Source organism: Marmota marmota, unplaced genomic scaffold (assembly GCF_001458135.2).
Source record: "Marmota marmota marmota unplaced genomic scaffold, marMar, whole genome shotgun sequence".
Classification (NCBI taxonomy): Eukaryota; Metazoa; Chordata; class Mammalia; order Rodentia; family Sciuridae; genus Marmota; species Marmota marmota.
The window spans coordinates 1,389,223-1,409,648 of NW_026000143.1; the positions used below are offsets into that span (position 1 = coordinate 1,389,223).

A 20,426-nucleotide genomic window follows, 5' to 3' on the forward strand; every position below is an offset into this window, starting at 1 on the left:
ACCCACCTATCCTCCATCCAGCCACCATGTCATCTTCTGTTCACTTGCCCTCATTGTCCCCTCCATCTCTCTCCATCCCACCCCACCAATACTTTTGTGTTCCTGATCTTTGATGCTGCACATATGGGCACATGAAAGTCTCTAGTGTCTACTGGAAGCCATCAAATAAGGAATTACAATTCTGTTTAATAGGTGCTGTGGTGGGTTTGGTAAGTGGCACCTTGGAGGGAAGCATTAAAGAGAGTGGATTAGCCAGGCAAGGTAGCTCAAGCCATTGGACTGTAAGACCAATGGCTCTGGAGGCTGAGGCACGAGGATCGCAAGGTGGAGGCCAGCCTCAGCAAGGCCCTAAGCAACTCAGTGAGACCCTGTCTCTAAATTAAACAGAAGAAGGGCTGGGGACGGGGCTCAGGGGTTGAGTGCTTGCCTGGCCTGCACAAGGACCTGCAAGATCCTCAGCACTGCAGCAAACAAAACGAATTAAAAAGAAATTGAGTCATTTCTATATGATAGATGTGTAATTAAATGCTATATTTTTTTCTGCCTAAAATTGATATGCATAAAAGAAACAGAAAACTAGTGAAGAGGAGAACAGAGTGAAAGAACTACAGTATGGTGAAAACTGGATTTCCAAGTCTGAGTTCCCTCGTTCTTCCTGGTATTGATTGTCTGGAATCTTACACATATACATATATGATATGATGTTTCTTCTTTTCTTTTCTTTTCTTTTCTTCTCTCCCTCTCCCCTCCTCCTTCTTCGATACTGGGAATTGAACCCAAGAGTGTCCTACACTGAGCTACACGTCAGACCTTTTTATTTTTATTTTGAGACAGGGTCTCACTAAATTGCTGAGGTTGGCCTCGAATTTGTGATCCTCCTGCCTCAGCCTCCAGAATGGCTGGTATCACAGATGCACCCCACCATTCCCTGCTACGATATTGCATTTCTGACCTTTGTTTTGGGGTACTGGGGATTGAACTCAGGGGCACTGAGCCACTGAGCCCCATCCCCAGCCCTATTTTGTATTTTATTTAGAGACGGGGGTCTCCCTGAGTTGCTTAGGGCCTTGCTTTTGCTGAGGCTGGTTTTGAACTCAGGATTCTCCTGCCTCAGCCTCCCAAGCCTCTGGGATTGCAGGCGTGCACCACCGCAAGCCTGGTGCATTTCTGACTTTTTATGAGTTGATTCCCACCTAAATTTTAAACTCCTCATGGGCAGAGACAATATCTTACTTATTTTTGTCTAACTAGATTCATGAACACTATAGATAATTCAATAAATGCTTTTTAATTATGGCACAAGAATCCTGCCAGCACATTTTTTTTTTTAGATAATCTTTCAATAATTTTTTTAGTTGTTTTTTTTTTAGTTTTTTATTTTATTTATTTATTTTTATGTGGTACTGAGGATCGAACCCAGTGCTTCACATGTGCCAAGCAAGTGCTCTGCATGAGCCAAATGGGGTGGTACTTTCCTGTCATCCCAGCGGCTCAGGAGGCTGAGGCAGGAGGATCACAAGGTGGAGGCCAGCCTCAGCAATTTGGCAAGGTCCTAAGCAACTCAATGAGACCCTGTCTCTAAATAAAATATAAAAAGGGCTGGGGACAGGGCTCAGGGTTTAAGCACCCCTGGTTCAATCCCCTGTACCCTTTCCCCCAAGATGTGAGCACAGGATCCTAACACCCTCACCACAAGATTAACAGATGCAGTTGAGAATACGATACACCCAGGAACAATGTGCCACTAGGCTGGTATGGATGGTATGGAGGCACACTGTCTTGCAGAGATGTGCCACTGATTTGCTGCATCAGCCTCTCCCCAGGCCGAGATTGGGTGGCCCTGCACACCCCTGCGCCTGGAGGTAGGCTGTTCGCTTCTTGCGTGGCCTCGCGGGGGCGCAATAGAGCCGCCTCCTAACCGCGTTCTCCTCCCTTTGATTTCACATCCCAAGAGAAAGATCCCGAGATGAAAAGGAGAAGCCTGAAGAAGGGAAAGAAGCAGCACTCGGAAGAGGAGTTTGACCCCAGCCAGTGGAGGCAGAGCGTCTTCTCCCTGCAGCTGGCCATCATGCCTCTGCTTGCTGGTAGCTACACCTGTTCCCAACAGTCTCTGGTCCTCCTGTCACCACATGGGACTGAAATGGTCCACACAGTCGGCCAAGCCCCTGCTCTGTACCACCTCATTTCATCCCCACTGCCCCCTCCGGAAAGCAGGGTTAATAGCCTCCAATGTATGCAGGAGGACAATGGAGGCCCAGAGAGGTTAAGTGCGCTACCCAAGACACACAGCGTAGCAAATGGGAAATCAGGATTTGAACTCAGGTCTGTTTGATTCCGTCCCCCATCACTTTTCATTATTTATGTAGAGACAGGGTCTCGCTGAGTTGCTTAGGGCCTCACTAAGTGGCGTGGCTGAGGCTGGCCTCCAACTTGTGATCCTCCGGCCTCAGCCTCCCAAGCCGCTGGGATGACAGGCCCTTCTTTTTTCCATTTGGTAGTACTGGGGGCTGAGCTCAGAGCCTCATGCACCCCAGGCAAGCGCTCTGCCACTAAGCTACATTCCCAGACCCCCGCTCTTTCTGCTTTTTAAAGAAAGTCATTTCAGGTGGGTGGGTGGTGCACACCTGTAATCCCAGCTACAGGGAGGCTGAGGCAGGAGGATTGTAAATTGAAGTCCAGCCTTGGAAATTTAGCAAGACCCTGGGTCGGAATGAAAAAATAAATCAGAGGCGGTAGAATGACCTTGAGTTCAATTCCCAGTTGGACAAAGAACAGAATAAAACAGTTTTTTTGTGCTTTGGACTGGCAGGGGCAGGCGCGCCCTCTGCTGGCTGTTTTGTAGAAGTGCAGTTTTTAAATGCTTTTGAGTGACACGTGAATGGAATAGAATTTTTCTTTCCCCTCATCCCTCCCCCTTTTCCCCTTCCTCTACTCTGCTGGTCTTCCTTCTCTTTGTTTTAGTTTTTTTCATTTTAATTTTTTAAAAAATTATAGCTATAAAGGTGGAATTCGCTGTGGTACATTCATATATGTACACACCATAATTTTGTCTTTTTTTTTGGGGGGGGGTACCAGGGATTGAACCCAGGGGTGCCCAATCCCTGAGCCCCATCTCCAACCTTTTTTATTTTTTTATTTAGAGACAGGGTCTCGCTGAGTTGCTTAGGGCCTAAGTGGCTGAGGCTGGCCTCCAACTTTCGATCCTCCTGCCTCAGCCTCCCAAGCCACTGGGATGACAGGTGTGTGCCACCGTGCCTGGCCCATTTCATTTAATTTTTGCTACCACAGTGTATCTCCAACTGGTGAAACAAATGGACCATATTTTATAGGAAAAGACTACATGTTTGCTTTGCAATGAATAATTCACCCACCTACTTTTTTTTTTTTTTAAAGTAGAACTTGCAAAACCGTCACAGGGAGAGTTATTCCTCTTTGGGATTTGGCCCAGATATGCCAGTCTCGTTCGGCATGAGTACCTAGACTTGTCTCGTTAAGCCATGGCAAAGTGACACCCACCCCTGAGTGCTCAGTGTACACACTGACATTTTTGGACCAAGATGATTCTTTGCTCTAAAATAATTACCTGGAGCAGTTCTACCCAATAGCACCATCTGTAGCAATGACCAAGCCCCATGTCTGTGCTGAGGATCGAACCCAGTGCCTTACGCATGCTAGGCGAGCGCACTACCACTTGAGCCACATCCCCAGCCCCAAACTGCACTTTAAATGCTACTGAGCTTTAATCAGTGCAGATTCTAGAAGCCACACATGCCTCGTAGATATCATCGTTGATGGCAAAGGTTCTAGGATGGTGAGTGTAGAATCTGACATTTTGAACCTTCCAAGATGGAGACCACACTCCCCAGACCAACTAGATCAGACTAGGGTTGATTGGCACCTGTGTATCAGTATTCCTCACTGCATCCTGGATGACTCAAGATATATTTATATCAGATTCAGGGACAAAATATTCAATTCTTAGCCAGCCAGGTGCGGGGACACACGCCTGTCATCCCAGTGGCTTGGGAGGCTGAGGCAGGAGGATCGCAAGGTGGAGGCCAGCCTCCGCCAAATTGAGGCCCTGAGCAACTCAGTGAGACCCTGTCTCTAAATAAAATAGAAAAAGGGCTGGGGACGGGGCTCAGGGGTTAAGTGCTCCTGGGTTCAATCCCTGGTACAAAAAAAGAAAAAACAAAATTCAATTCTCTTAGAGACTCAATGGGACTTTAGTTGGAGGAACTGACATATAACCTGCTGCTTGTGGGTGATTCCTGATTCTTCTTTTTTTAAAATAAATTTTATTTTTTGGTATGATTTTGTCATTAGCCCTTCTCTGGTTGCTTGATCCCTCTGTGCCTGTCTGGGGTGGTCTAAACCACTGTGTGTATTTCACCCCAGGACAGCAAACTGTCATGAGCTGGGGCAGTGACAAGTCGGCCAACATTTTGGATTGCCTTTTGACTTTCAAAACTGAAGTGCCTATCATGACCGAGGAGCAGAAGCTGGAATTAAACCCCCTGATCATAAGGATCGACTCTGTTTCCTGCCTGCCGTCACAACCTGTGCCTATTCAGGAACTACAGGTAAGAATGGGCCACACCTGTCATCCCAGCAGCTCAGGAGGCCAAGGCAGGAGGATCGCAAGATGGAGGCCAGCCTCGGCCACTTAGTGAGGCTCTAAGCAGCTCAGTGAGACCCTGTCTCTAAATAAAATACAAAATAGGGCTGGGGACAGGGCTCAGAGGTCGGTTGGGTGCCCCTGAGTTCAATGCCCAGATTGGCCCCTAACTAGGAGCCTCCAAATCTGAGGCCTCTCACTACGTCACAGTTGCTGTACAGATGGAGGTCTCCAGCCTCTCTTCAGGAACCCATGGGGGTGGAGCTGGAGGCTGTTACGCTAAGTGAGATCAGTCAATCCCAAAGATCCAAAGGACGTTCTCTCTGATATGAGGATGCTGATTCATAATGGGGGGGGGGTAGAGGTAAGAATAGGGGTACACTGGATTAGACAGAGGGGAGTGAAGGGAGGGGACAGGGTCAGGGGGTGGGAAGGAAGGTGGATGCTATCACCCTCTGTGTGTATATGATACATGACGGGTGTGGTCCTACCTCATGCACAACCAGAAGAATGAGAAGTTAGGCTCCATTTACGTAGGATGCGTCCAAACGCATTCAACTGTCACGTGTAACTAATTAGAACAAATAAAAAAAATAACTGGGATTAAAAAAAGAGGAACCCATGGATTTTCCTGTTACGGCAGCAGCACCTCGCTGCATACTTACCCTCTTCCCTCTGCTGTTTGGATTTTCTTGTCTTTCGGACTCCACGTCTTCCTCTTCATTTGTTTATCCTTTGGTTTTGCTGGAGCACATCCTTCAGTAACCTCTTGAGAAAAGATCAATGGAATACCCCCCGACCCACCGCGGGTTATTCTATCCTTCTATTTGGTAGATAGTTTGGGTATAGAATTCTAGTTTTCCTTCAGAGTTTTGAAGGCAATCATTCCATCATTTTTTTTTAATGTTCTGTGTTGGACCTTGGTTTATGTCCCATTTTTTATTTCCCTTAAAGCTTGTAGGATCTTCGTTTTGTGCACGTCAGAATATGACCTTATTTGGACAGAGGGTGATCACAGAGGCCTGCTCCCTGCCTGGCCTTCAGTGACATCACGGTAGTCACAGGGAGCTACGGTGCCCATGGATGCTGATCCAAGTCCTGGCTCCCAGCCAGGGGAGTGGCCAGGGCACCCCGTTAGGGTTGGACGTCCCCCTAGGCCTTTGCAGACGTTGGTGGGCTGCGTTTTCTCCGAGGTGTTTGTCTGGGGTAGGGTGATCATTTTCCTGACAGTTTTCTGTCCTGCTAGGCCACCCCTTTCTTGGTCCTTTGGCTGGAGAAAACAGACTTTTCTTGGGGGTGCTTCCTGCCTCCAGAAACATTCAGCCAGGGGACTCAGGAGCCCTTTCAGTGCTGGGAAGTTGTCTTGTATTATCTCACTGATTATTTCTTTTTTTTCCCCCATGTCTTTTTGGAGCTCCTGTTATTTAGATGCTGAACGTCCTGGACTATTTTTATGGATGCAATGCGTTCTTTTTCTCTGGCCACTTTTTAATTTATTTTTGATTTGTTTAAATTAGTTGTACATGACAGGCGAATGCATATATGCACTTTGATAGATCATACGTAGGTGGGATATAGTTTCTCATTTTCTGAGTGTGCATGTTGCAGAATCATATTGTACATTGTCACATGGATACATACAGTAATAAGGTCTGTTTCATTCCACTATCTTTCCTATCTCCACATCCCCTCCCCTCCCATCACTTCCCTCTACCGAATCTAAGGTAACACTGTTCTTCTGCAGGGGCCCCCAATCCTTGTGGATTAGCATCCACATACTAGAGAAAACATTCGGCCTTTGGTTTTGTGGGATTGGCTTATTTCGCTTAGCATGATAGTCTCCAACTCCAACCATTTACTGCAAATGCCATAATTGTACTCTTCTTCCAAGCAGTGTAATATTCCATTGAGTATACATACCACATTTTCTTTATCCATTCATCTACTGAGGGACACCTAGGTTGGTTCCATAGTCTAGCTATTGTGAATTGAGCTGCTGTAGTGGCTGTGTCACTATAGGATGCTGATTTTAAGTCCTCTGGGTATAAACCAAGGAGTGGGAGAGCTGTATTTTTTCTATTTGTTCTAATTAGTTACACATGACAGCAGAATGCAAAAATTCTGACAAATGGAGTATGACTGGTCATTCACCTGGTTGGACATGATGTAGAGTGAGGTCCTGTGTCCTATATGCACATGGGAAATGATGATCTGGCTGTTTTTAATGTGTGTTATCTCTGCTTTTAATCTGTTCCATAAGGATGTGTCTGGGCCTGTATTTCTGAGTTCATCTGATTGGGATTTACTGAGATTCTAGAACCTACAAGTTAATGTTCTTTGACAAATTCAGGAGATTTTCAGACACTATTTTTTTAAAATTTTTTTTTTGTAGCTGTAGATGGACAGATGCCTTTATTTTATTTATTTATTTCTCTGTGGTGCTGAGGATGTAACCCAGGGCCTCCCACGTGCCAGGCAAGCGCTCTGCTACTGAGCCCCAGCCCAGCCCCAGTGATTATTTCCTGAATTTTTTCTATGTTCTACCTTCTTACCTGGTGGCACTTTTGTGGACACTGGGCCTCAGAGTCCTGGAGTGACCTTGCAGAGTGGGTTGGTTACCCGTGGACCCTTTGTAGCAGGGCAAACTGAGGCCCCCAGGCTGCAGGCACGGCCCTGGGGTATGAGGGTCCCAGGTGGGCGCTCTGTTCTTGGTGGCAGAGGGACAGTCACTGGTGAGCGGCTGTGGGCCTCCTTCCTGGTGGCAGAGGGACAGTCATGGTGAGTGGCCGTGGGCCTGTTCTGTTGCAGAGGCTGTGCACCCCCATCTACTGCAGGTACCGCTTCCACAAGACCCCGGTGCACAGGACCGAGGAGCGCCCCCACGGGACCCACGTTTACTTCGAGGACATCAATGTCATCTGCCTGGGAGCCATCCACCCCAGCGACCTGCGGGAGTACCTGGAGGGTCCCCCCATGGTGGTGGAAGTCCACGATCGGGACCATAAGTCGGACGAGTCCTCCCGCAGGCCCACCCTGTTTGGGGAGGACCCCCTGGATTCCCACGGGAACATCCAGTCCTTCATCTCCTCCAAGGAGACGGAGGACAACCCCTTTGAGTCTCAGAACAAGACCTGGGACCCTCACGGAGTCGCCCGGGTCAGTTTCGCGGACCTCCTCCTTGGCCACAAGTACCTGAACCTGGTGGTCCCCATCCAGCGCTGTGAGCCCAAGGCTACCCCCGGCCTCCAGGGCAGCAGATGCAGGAGGGTCTCGAGGTTCCAGATCCCGGCCACCGAGGTCCTCCAGCACAACCCGATGCCCGCTGGAAACTACTTGGAGGCCAACTCATTGCTCAAACTGCGAGTGGACGTGGCGGTGCCTCTGACCACCTGGGCCAAAGCCCAGGGCGTGGACTTCCTGGGCAGCCACTTTGGCCGCATCGTGTTCGTGTTCAGTGCCCAAGACCTGTTCCTGGTGCACAGTCTGCTGAAGGACATCACCCTGATCAACGCCAAGGCCCTGGAGCTGGACTCCTACCCCACCGGGACCGTCCAGCAGATCCTCTCGGCCTTCAAGATGCGGGTCAACATCCAGCATCAGGAGCATCTGGACGTCCTGACGGGCTTCCACCTGCTGGATGGGAACCTCCACCTCTTTGTTCTGGAAGGCTTGGCCGACGGGGGCCTGCGGCAGCTGTGGGAGAGCCACCAGAGCCGGTAGGTGGTGTCTGAATGAGGAAGGAGCCCCAGCAAGGCCCAGGGAGGCTGAGGGCGGAGGATCGCAGATTGGAGGCCAGCCTCAGCAACTTAGCGAGATGCTGTCTCAGAATCAAATAAGAAGGGTTGTATTTTGTGGTTCAATCCCCAGGACCAATAAATAAATAATCCAGATACATGATTCTGACACCATGACCTGCTGCCCCCAGAGGCAGGAGCCTGGTCTGTTTGGACCGTGGCTGGAGTGACCTCTGAGTGCCTGATTGGCTGAGCAGGGTGAAATGACCCTCGTCCGGGGATCAGCTTCCTAGGTGGCCCGGTGGGAACAGGGGACCCTGGCTCTCTCTTCTGATAGCACAGTCTTTCAAACAAGTTGACCCTTTTACCCCCTTGAGCCTACAATGAGGGTATCATATTTTAAATTTCAGTTTCCAGGTGTTTATTGCTGGTAATATGGAAATATGATTGATTTGTGTGTATCTTGTATCCCGATTTGATAATTATTTATTATTATTGCTATTTTTTTTGGTACCAGGGATTGAACCTAGGGGTACTCCACCACTGAGCCCCGTCCCCAGCCCTTTTCTATATTTTATTTAGAGACAGGGTCTCGCTGAGTTGCTCAGGGCCTCGCTAAGTGGCTGAGGCTGGCCTCCAATTTGCAATCCTCCTGTCTTGGCATCCGATGTCTACCTACCCAAATCACTGAGATTATAGGTGAGGGCAACAGCCAGCCACAGTATCCTTGGGTTTAATCCCCAGTAATAAAAAAAAAAAGTAAGAAAACTGACAAAAAAAGTTATTTACAATGTGTGGAACATAGTAGTAGCCTGAAAATATAAAGAGTTCTGTGAATCAATAAGAATGATCGAAACATCCCAGAATAATGGGTGGAAGAATGATTCCAACAAGTTCTTCACAGAACAAGTTCCTACCAGTGACCACACCTACAGGCCCTGAACTGGGATACAGGGTAGGCGTAAATGTTACCAGGTTCAGCATGCTGGGCATGGTGATGTGCGCCTGTCATCCCAGTGGCTCAGGAGGCTGAGGCAGGAGGATCGCAAGTTGGAGGCCAGCCTCAGCCACTTAGCAAAACCCTGAGCAACTCAGTGAGACCCTGACTCTAAATAAAACATAAAAAGGACTGGGGACGGGGCTCAGGGGTTAAGAGGCCCTGGATTCTTTCTGTCATGGGTCTTCGACAAGCAAAGACAAAATAAAATGTCATTATGAAATAAAACAGGGCTGAGGTCGTAGGTCAGTGGGAAAGCCCCTGCCTAGCCCGCAGGAGGCCCAGGTTCAACCCTGAGAATTGCAAAGTGAATGAATGAAAACATAAATAAATAATCTGAGTTGCTCAAGGCCTTGCTAAGTGGCTGAGGCTGGCCTCCACCTTGCGATCCTCCTGCCTCAGCCTCCAGAGCCACTGGGATGACAGGTGTAACCTAAGTCCACACTTCTAAACTGTAAACTGTGAAGTAATTACAGACTCACAAGTTGTAACAATTAATAGAGTTTCTAGATCCCGTCCTCGGTGGCCCGTGGGGACATCTTCCATAACCACACTGCTTCACTGGTGACACCTATACTACCGCTGCCTACAGGGATGGAAACATCTTTTTATTTGCTTGCTTTTCTGGTCCTGGGAGTTGGACCAGAGGCCCTACCCTGAGCCTGCAGTGTGCCCAGTGACCCCTGGCCGGTGTCCCTCTCTTTCAGAATCCCCATGTTGGAGCTCAGGAAATACAAAGTGCTCTACAACTCGCAGCTGCTGTTCCGCCACCGCCTCTACGCGGACCTGGAGACCGTCCTGTACCACGTGCACCTCTTCAGGCCCCTGTCGCTGCTCACGCGACATCCGGGGCTCTACCTGCGCGACGCCATACCGCATAAGGCCTTCCAGGCACTGGCCAGGTCGNTTTTTGTATTTTATTTAGAGATAGCATCTTGCTAAGTTGCTGAGGGCCTTACTCAATTATCGAGGCTGGCCTCCACCTTGCGATCCTCCTGCCTCAGCCTCCCTAATTGCTAGGATGACAGCTATCAGCCACTGAGCCTGGCAAAGGGGGGAGTTTTGGGGGTTGGGAAGGCAGGATGACTGGTGGCCCAGTCTTCTGAGATTTGCTCAGAAATCAGGCTACGGGCATATCACCATTCCTGGTGGAGGAGGATTCTGAGGTGTACCACTGGCCATCTTGCTAGGGATGCTCTCCATGGGCTGTTGAGGGTCATGGATGAGACTGTGGCTCAGTCAGCTTTTTCTGTGCTGTGACTCAGGGACCCTCCAGCACAACTGCAGAGGGGGACAGTGGACGTGGGGCTCAGGGTGTCCCAGGTCCCAGTCCACAGACGGCGGCCCCACTCCTGGGCCGAGGGGAGGCAGGACATCATGCAGGAAGAGTGTGGGGAGGGAGCAGCTCCCATGGGGACCAGGGAGCAGGGACTCCACTCTCCAGGGACAAATAGAGACCCCCCAAGCCACAGCCCCAGGGTTACCTCCTCCACCACACCCCACCTGCCTCCAGGGGCCACCAGGGGACCCCCAGGGAGCCATTCCCTGCCGGGGTTCAGGCCTCACACCCCCTCACTCCTCCTCTGGACCTTCCTGTGTCACCTCCCAGGGGGCTCTGGGGACACCCCACAGCCACAGCAGGACAGATCACAATCAAAGAAGAGCATTCATATCAGAGCACGAGTAGCCAGTAAATTCTTGGGGGTCAAAGGAGGAGGGAAGCCCACACACACCTGTCATCCCAGCTGCTCAGGAGGCTGAGGCAGGAGGATCGCCAGGTGGAGGCCAGCCTCAGCAACTTAGGCCCTGAGCAACTCAGGGAGACCCCGTCTCTAAATAAAATATGAAATATGGAGAGGGAAGAAGGGATTCTCCAGGAAGGAGGCCAAACAGATCAAACTAGACCTGAGTACTTCATTTATGACCTGGCACCAGCTAATCAGCCTCTCTTGGGTTTTATGTCCTCCATAAAATAGGGGTGACTGTCCCCGTCTCTCAAGGCCCGTGAGGCTGAGTGGGGTGTTCTTCGTTGCAGAATCTACAACATCTGCTACCACAGTACCAAGCTCAGGGAGGTGATCGTCAGAGACTTGCTACCTTCGTCCGCCATGATCAAAGACTTGAGCCAAGAGTTTGGGCTCCCCATCTCTCAAGAGGACCTCATGGATCAGAAGCTACCTACCATCTCCCCTCAGCCTGTCCCCAATCTTGAAGGATCCCAAAGTCAGGTCTCCACCCTCAATTCCAAGATCCTTGCCCACCAGGAGAAGTACCTGCAATGGCGGAACAACATGCTCCTGACGACGAGAGAGAAGCACTACCTGATCAAGGTGGGCCTGCCTCCTCCCTCCACATCCGGGCTCCCAGCCCACCAGGGCTGTCTCCACCTGCTGGAGAGATTTTTCTTTTGGTTCCGGGGATGGAACCCGGGGGTGCTTCACCCCTGAGCCCTGTCCCCAGCCCTTTTTATATTTTATTTAGACACAGGGTCTCCCTGAGTTGCTCAGGGTTTTGCTAAGTGGCCGAGGCTGGCCTCCACCTTGCGATCCTCCTGCCTCAGCCTCCGGAGCCACTGTTTTGAAACTAGGTTGGGTTTTCAACCACCGAGCCATATCCCCAACCCAATTTTCTTCTCTCTCAACTGCTTGGATTTCCTAGGCACTGGGTGGACTCCAGATCCATTTGGGAAGCATGGCTATCTTAGTGGTTTGAGGACTGCCATTGATAATATGGAATATCTCTGCTGTGATTTAGGTCTTCTCTCCCTCAGCCATTTCTGTGGCATATAAGTATCAGACCTCTTTTTGAGAAAATAATACTGTTAATATATTGAATTTTAAAAATTTCTGTGTTGTCACTAGAATATAGAAATATAATGAATTTTTATTATTCATCTTGTATCCTGTAACCTTTTGAAATTGGGTCATCTGTATTAATCGGTTTTCTGTTGCTATAACAAATCACCAGAGGCTGGGAAACATATAAAGAAAATAGGTTCAGTTAGATTAATTTTGGAGGAGGAAAGTCCAATCTGGATGGCCCCACTAGTTTGGCCTCTGCCAAGGGCCTCCTTAGCCGCAGCACCACAGGGCAGATGGCATCACAGGGGTAATACCTTCACGAGGGAGGGATCAGATGGCCAGATGGGAAGCCACAGAGGGAGGGAAGGATCAGTCTTGATCTCCTTCTAACAACTCGTGTGTGGCCACACCTGGGCTTTGGAATGATCCCCAGTGTCCTTGCCTGAGGTTCTGTCCGGCTCCCCCCACAAGATTCTTTTATTTTGATTGGCATGTAACTGGGGTACCTAAGAATGGGATCCAGTGTGATGACATTTCATCATGTGCACACAGCACGCACTGATCACCCCCTTCAGCAATCACTATTTTACATTCAGGTCAATTTTGTTTTTTAAACTTCTACATATGGTGGAGAACATGCCCTATACCTGTCCATGTTTAGCGCGTATTTCACTTGACACAATGTCCATGTTTAGCGCTTATTTCACTTGACACGATGTCTTCCAGGTTCATCCATTTGATTGCCAAATCACAGGATTTCATTCTTGATGGCTGAGTAATATTCCATTATGTGTGTGTGTGTGTGTGTGTGTGTATCAGCCTAAGTACCCAGTGGCAAATGAATTCATAAAGAAAATGTGTGTATGTGTGTACACGCCTGTCATCCCAGTGACTCAAGAGGCTGAGGCAGGGGGATCTCAAGTGGGAGGCCAGCCTCAGCAACTTAGTGAGGCCCTAAGAAACTCAGTGAGACCCTGTTTCTAAATAAAATATAAATACACACATACAGCCTTTTCTTTATCCATGCATCCGTCAGTGGGTTCCTAGGTTGATTCTTTATCTTAGTAATTGTGAATAGGTCCGTAACAGACATGGGGTGTGGGGGTACCTCTTTGGTGAGCTGATTTCATTTCTTTTGGAGACATACCCAGAAGTGGGGTAGCTGGATCACATGGTCGATCTATTTTTAGTTTTCTGAGGAACCAGATTAATAATTATGGTTGTATTATTGATTTACACGCCTAATAGCAGTGAACAAGTTCCTTTCTCTCCACATCTGAACATTTGTTATTTTTTTTTAAATAACAGCCATTCGAATTGGGGTGAAATGATTGTCTCATTGTCGTTTTGATCTTCATTTCCCTGATGGCTAATGATATTGACCATGTTTTAATATATTTCTTGACCATTTCACCTCCTTCTCCTATTTCTTATTTTTTTATTATTATTATTACTATTACTATCATTATTATTATTATTATTATTTAGTACTGGGATTGAACCTAGGGGTGCTTTTATCACTGAACTACATCTTCAACCTTTAATTTTTTAAAAGAATTTTGAGACAGGGTCTCACTGAGCTTCGCAGGCTGATCTGAACTTGCAGTCCTCCTGCCAGAGCCTCCTGAGTTGCTGGGATGACAGGCGCATGCCCAGTTGCATTTCTTCTTTTAAAAAAGTATCCATTCAGATCCTTTGTCCATTTTTCAATTGGATTTTTTTTTGGGTGGGGGGGGATACTGGAGAGTGTACCCAGAGGATCTTAACCCCTGAGCCCCATCCCCAGCCCCTGTTTTTGTTATTGTTAATATTTTATTTAGAGACAAGAGTCTTGCTGAGTTGCTTAGGGCCTCGCTAAGTTATTGAGGCTGGCCTCCACCTTGTGATCCTCCTGCCTCAGCCTCCCGAGTCACTGAAATTTCAGTTGTGTGCAATGCACCTGGCCTTTTTGGTTGTTCTTTAAGTATATCTTTATGAATGAACACATCTCAGTTTGTTGTACGCCTTTGTTCAGTTTCCAGTGGTTGCTTTTGACAGTTTTTTCATTGTTTTCTTTCTTCTTCTTTCAGGGCTGGGATCGAGCCCAGGGTTTCCTGGGTAAGTGATCTGCCATTGAGCCACATCCTTGGTGCAAGGACTGAGCTCTCAGGAGGATGGATTTTCTGAGCTCCTTATTCCATTCACCCTATGAGTCCTCCTTTCCTCCTGCTCAACTATGAATTTTATTCACGTCTTTATTGCTCCAGATTTTTGGAGTCTATTTTATCTTTTCATCTATTTTATCCTTTGCTTTAGTTTGTGATTTTCCTTTCAGAAGGGTAGGAATGGCTCCCATTTCTTGCAGGTATAAGGTCTGCCTTTTCTTCTGTCACTTGGACCACAGTGGACTGTTTATGGGTCCATATCCCCTCTCCTCTCTCCACCCCAACTCCACCGCTTTCTAGAATCAAGGGCTGCAGAGAAGTCTGATACCTTCCTGATTCGTTTCTCCTTTCAGCTAAATAAACCATTTCTTTTAGAGCTCTCCACCTCTAGGTGGGGCTTAAAAAAAAATCCTTTAAAGCCAGGCACGGTGGCGCACGCCTGTCATCCCAGCAGCTCAGGAGGCTGAGGCAGGAGGATCGCAAACTGGAGGCCAGCCTCAGCAACTGAGCAAGGTGCTAAGCAACTCAGTGAGACCCTGTCTCTAAATAAAATACAAAAAAGGGCTGGGGATGGGGCTCAGGGGTGAAGCTCCCCTGGATTTACCCCCCAAAATTCTTTCAAAGTGTTTTTTCTTCCTGTCTCCATCTTTACCCCCTTCTTACTTGCTGGTCTCTCCCATCCAGTTCTGCTCCGTCTTCCGGTTTACCAACCTGATCTTCCTCCGTGACCATTATGGTAGTTGGCAATTTATAGCTCTAAGTTGTACCAATCATTTTCCAGAAATTATCACCTTCATGAATGATGTAAAATTTCAGCAAATGAGTGTATTTGTGTACACTATTAAAAAATAATAGGGGCTGGGGATGAGGCTCAGTTGGTAGAGTGCTTGCCTGGCATGCCCAGGCCCTGAGTTCAATCCCCAGCACCACAAAAAACCAACAAAGACACTGAGGCTGGGAGGTAGCTCGGTGGTGAACTGTCTGCCTAGTGTACGTGAGGGCCTCCCTTCCTAGCATTGGCCCCCCCCCCCCAAAAAAAAAAAGCCAATTACCTAGCTTAAGAAATCAAATATCAATACTTGGGCATTTGAATTGTTTATCTTTTGCTTTTTATTTTTATTTTTTGGGATTACTGGGGATTGAGCCCAAGGGCACTTTAGCATTGAGCTACATCCCAGCTCCCTCGTTTTTAATATCTTGTTTTGAGACAGCTTTAAGTTGCTGAGGCTGGCCTCTAACTAACTTGCGATCCTCCTCCCTCAGCCTCCGGAGTCTGTGTATTATGGTACTCTGTGACATTCTGCTACTTAAATAATATGATTGCAACTACCTTAACATGTCTTTGTCTCAAAATATTTCCTTGATTTTTTGGTGGCTTTGACATTTCCATTGCCAACCCAATAAGTGGCAAGTATCTCCTGGTTTCTGATTCGTCTTTCCACTCTCTTAATATGGGGTCTTTTATTTTTTAGTTTTTTAGATGGACACAATATCTTTATTTTTATGTGGTGCTGAGAATTGAACCCAGGGCCTCACACATGCCAGGTGAGCGCTCTACCACTGAGCCCCAGCCCCATATTTCAACTCTCCATCCATCTGGAATTTATTAATTTTTGCATGAGGTTAGAAATAGTCCCATCTCTTCCATTCAGATCACTCCTGATCAACTAGTCATCCTTCACCCCGATCTTCTGTACCTCAGTCCCATCAGGCCAAGTGCGAGTCTATGGATGGCTGTTTGGGGTCTGCACTGAAATCACATTTATGATGTTATCATTCCCTTCAAAGCACCAACAACTTGATTTTTGATTTCCATATTATACATCTTCTATTTTCTTGATTCCCGATTTTATTTATTTATCGGAACTGGCGATTGATTTAAATTTAAACTACTGAGACACATCCCCAGCCCTTTTCACTAACTTACTGAGGCTGGCCTCCAACTTGTGATCCTCCTGCCTCAGCCTCCCAAGCCTCTGGGATGACAGGCATGTGCCACCACACCCAGCTAATGTGCTTTTCTTTTTCTGACTTCTTCAAATGCATGTTTACCTCATTGCTTTTTTGGGAATTCAACTGAACAGATACATTTTGACTATCAACTTCTGAATAGTGAGTCCCACAAGTTTATTTCATTAATTTCCACTTTCACTCCTTTTTTGATCTCTGGGTCATCTAAGAATATTGTAGATTTTCCAAATGCTTAAGGAACTTTTAAAAAATATATGTTTTAGTTGTTGATGGACCTTTATTTTATTCATTTGTATATGGTGCTGAGAATCGAACCCAGTGCGTCACATATGCTAGGCAAGCGCTCTGCCACTGAGCCACAACCCCAGTCCCTTAAGGAATTTTTAATTATCATTTCTTTTGATGATTGAGTTCTACCTTAATTTTGTTGGCATCAGTGAGTATTTTTTGTATTCTTGGTCCTTTGTTGAGATTTGCTTCCTGGCTTAGTTGGCCCACTTTAGCAAATATTTCAATGTACTTGGAAAAAAAATGTGCATCCAGGAGTTAAATTTAGGATCCTTCTATCTTGCCAATTTGATCATTTTAAAACTCTAAAAGGCGTTTTTCAATTCTCGGTAATGCTTTTTAGAAGTACCAATACAGTAAAATGCACAAATCCAAAGTGTATAGTTGCTCATTTTTTCTATCTGTGGAAACATGATTCAAATCAGAATTCTAGAATGTTCCATCACTCCCCAAAGCATCATGCACCTTAGTGGTTAACCATTCAATAGTTTTACTTGTTCACGGGGACTGAACCCAGGGGTGCTCTACCATGGAGCTACATTCCCAGTCCTTTTTATTTTCTAAGACAGGGTCTCAGTAAGTTGCTGAGGCTGGCCTTGAACTTGCAATCCTCCTGCCTCAGCCTCCCAAATGGCTGGGATTACAATCCAGGGCCACTATGCCTAGCTACTCTGATTTTTGAGTGGACGTCACTACTTTCATCTTTATCTTCTACACTAGATTGTCTTATTTATTTTTTAAGTCCAGGGCTTTCTGGGATCCTAAACTGATTTTTCAGTCCATGACCTCATTCTGCAGTTGCATTCCGTCCACGGCTTAATTCACCCATCTCTGTTGAGTACTTTTATTTTTATTTTGGGGTACCAGGGATTGAACTCAGGGGCACTTGGCCCTTGACCCACAGCCCTATTTTTGTATTTATTTAGAGACAGAGAATCACTGAGTTGCTTAGGGCCTTGCTAAGTGGATGAGGCTGGCCTCCAACTCATGATCCTCCTGCCTCAGCCCCCCGAGCCACTGGGATTATGGGTATGCACCACCACGCCTGGCTGTAAGTACTTGTATACACCAGTATTTTTTCCTTAAAGTCCCTTCTGTTTCAAATTGCTAGTACCTTTTCTCTTTTAAATTTTGGTGAGCTCTGTCCCTCATCCAGTGACCCTTGCCACAGGGCCTCCTTGGACAGGCTCTTCTCTGGTGTGTGTCTATCACAGAGTTAGTCCTGGTCCTGGTCCTCTGCATTCTTCCTCGTATCCCAGCCCTCCGTGGAACCTTCTGGTTTCCCTCCTGGGCCCAGGTGACCTGTGTCGCTGCTCTTTTCATTTACACAAGGAGTCCCCGGGCCACCTTAGTTCTCTCAGCATCCTCTGCTGAGGCACTGAGTCCCGTGTCCTCTGGGGCCTGCTGAGAACGCAGGACACGCTCGCCGTGCACTTGACCCTCCGAGGTGACCGCTGTCGAGGAGGCCAGCCCTGGTTAAGTCACAATGTCCCCCACCCACACCCTGAAAGCCTCTCACTCAGCATATGCGTCCCACCTGGTGACCTTGGGCCAGGTTCTGGTCCTGGGAATTCCAGTTTGGACAGTGGCAGGTTGAACCAGGTGTCCCCGTGTCGTGGTTCTGAGATGAGGACACAGTACACTCAGGAACCAACTGATTTTGGGACCACAGACTCCCAACTCCCTGCCCACCAGGTGCCAGCCAGGGGTGAGGAGCACCCGTGGTGGCTCCTGACTCTGGGCAACTTCTTCTCCTTCAGAAAAACATCATGAAGGCCTTCCAGGCCACCAAGAGGCCTCCTGTCCCCAAGGCCAAGATGATGCGAATCTCAACTCCCCTGGACAAGGGTGTCCACAACTACAGTGTCATGACCTTCAACTCCGCTGTGCTTGCCAAGAAGGAACTGTGCCAAGAGATGGCCAAGGTGTGTGACAGTCCCCAGTGAGACAATGGCGGTTGGCTAATCCCCTGACCCTTTCCTTTCTGACCACAGTTCAGCGGGCGACTTAGGTGTGCAGACAAAAGCCAGTTAGTGGAACAAGAAATGGGGTCAGGTGCTGGGAGAATTTGGTGTCACACTAGATGTGAATGCTCAGCGCATGCTCCGATCCGGGGCTGAGAACCACTGTAGGGTCCTTGGCTCTGGTGAGGGCATTGGTGTGACCACTTATGGAAGGCGGTTGGCACCTGGAAGGAAATGCGTTGGTTCAGGTCTCAGCACCCACTACATGTAGGCAGCAGTTTCATTTGTTAAAGGGGACAGTAAATATGGCCTCTACAGGGTCAGGAGCTGTCATACCCTTAGCTGTTTCCAGTGCCCACTGGGACTCCTAATGGCCACTCAGCCACATCCAAGATGGCACCCGAGTCCTCTCTCCAGCCTGCCTGCCTCTGCCACATCCAAGATGGCGCGGGTCTTCTCTCCAGCCCGCCTGCCTCTGCCACATCCAAGATGGCCCCCGAGTCCTCTCTCCAGCCCGCCTGCCTCTGCCACACCCAAGATGGCACCCAAGTCCTCTCTCCAGCCCTCCCGCCTCTGCCACATCCAAGATGGCGCGACTCTTCTCCCTAGCCTGCCTGCTTCTCTTTCCTAGGAGCCAGGGAGGAGGTTCACGTACTCACAGAACTACCTGTCCGCCATTGTGGAGCCTCAGGACTCACAGGAAGAGAAGAAGAAAGCCCAGGAGAAATCCCGCCAGGCCTGGCTCACGGTCACTGGGTTCCAAGTGACAGGTCTCCATGGTGACATCCTCCATCAGGATTTCCCACTGCCAGCCATCGAAGAGTTCCATGAGGTTTGTGAGAGGAGCAGGGCTATAGGTGGGCCTCCAGAAGGCCTCCACCATCATCTCCAGAGGGCCTCCTTCCTCTGAACCTCCTTGTCTCCCCAACTCAGGAGTGGTAGGAACACCAGGTGCTCGATCGCCTGCTGTACCCCATGTTGGATCGGGGCCGGTGGAGCTGGGACCGGCGCCACCTGGACTTTGAGCTGTACAAGAAGCCACCGCCTTTCCTGGAGGTGCCCCCTCCTCCAACCCGGAAGCCCGTTGCAGATAACTGGGGAGACCGTGCCCAGCTGGTAGGCAGGCGGGGGGGGGGGGACCCTGGCCCTTGGTCGCATCTTGAGCACCATCTGTTTGGTTCCAGGTGTCCACCTCGAGTTCCCAGGCTAGGCCTCCTGGTACAGAAGGGTCTCGGGCTGTCCCAAGGGCTGGAACTCAGCTGTGGATTCCAGCCCCAGGTGTGACACCAAATGTGACGTGAGGTAAAGCCCCACTGCTTTCCAGTGTCCTCCCAGTTCCAAGATGCTGCTGGACCTCCCTCTGTGGGGAAGAGAGGGAAGGAGCACGGGACTCGCCCCACCAGTCCCCCCAAGTCCTTCATCTCGTTTCTGGATTTTTTTTTGGGGGGGATGTGTGCCAGGGATTGAACTCAGAGGCCCTCCACCATGGAGCCCCATCCCCAGCCCTACTTTGTGTTTTATTTAGAGACAGGGTCTCGCTGAGTTGTTCAGGGCCTCACTTTTGCTGAGGCTGGCCTCCACCTTGCGATCCTCCTGCCTCAGCCTCCAGAGCCACTGGGATGACAGGCCTGCGCTCCCCATGCCTGGCCTCCCTGTTTCGGAAGAGTGGCCTCATCATCATTGAAAGGCACCACTGAAACACAGAACCCAAATTTGTTGGTTGGCAGAGACAGAAGTTTGTTTGAGGAGGGACAGAGGAGTTTATCGAGCCACAAGTTGGCCAGAAAAACTTCCTCCGGGGAGCTAGCTCGGCAAGCCCGAAACACAAGAGCTCTGAGCAGGAAGAGCAGGTCCCAGTGACCCGGCAGGAAGGCCACTGTCTCCTGGTGCCTGGACTTGGCTCCTTCCC

At 48.7% G+C, this 20,426-nt stretch overlaps 1 protein-coding gene across 4 annotated transcripts in view; it reads left to right on the top strand.

Annotated features, from left to right (window-relative positions):
• Positions 1–20,036, top strand: part of Cfap92 (cilia and flagella associated protein 92 (putative)) — a 39,822-nt gene extending 19,786 nt beyond the window's left edge. The window contains exons 8-17 of one of the 4 annotated variants that reach the window (XM_048786271.1): positions 1,953–2,084; positions 4,399–4,583; positions 7,427–8,334; positions 10,057–10,251; positions 11,385–11,679; positions 14,220–14,247; positions 18,314–18,478; positions 19,149–19,349; positions 19,451–19,633; positions 19,702–20,036. In XM_048786271.1, coding sequence (XP_048642228.1) covers positions 1,953–2,084; positions 4,399–4,583; positions 7,427–8,334; positions 10,057–10,251; positions 11,385–11,679; positions 14,220–14,247; positions 18,314–18,478; positions 19,149–19,300 — 2,060 coding nt within the window. In that variant the 3' untranslated portion in view covers positions 19,301–19,349; positions 19,451–19,633; positions 19,702–20,036. Of the gene's footprint in view, positions 1–1,952; positions 2,085–4,398; positions 4,584–7,426; positions 8,335–10,056; positions 10,252–11,384; positions 11,680–14,219; positions 14,248–18,313; positions 18,479–19,148; positions 19,350–19,450; positions 19,634–19,701 lie in introns of those variants that run through there. The other 3 variants (XM_048786269.1, XM_048786270.1, XM_048786272.1) reach the window with 3 other exon arrangements.
• Positions 20,037–20,426: the final 390 nt, after the last annotated feature.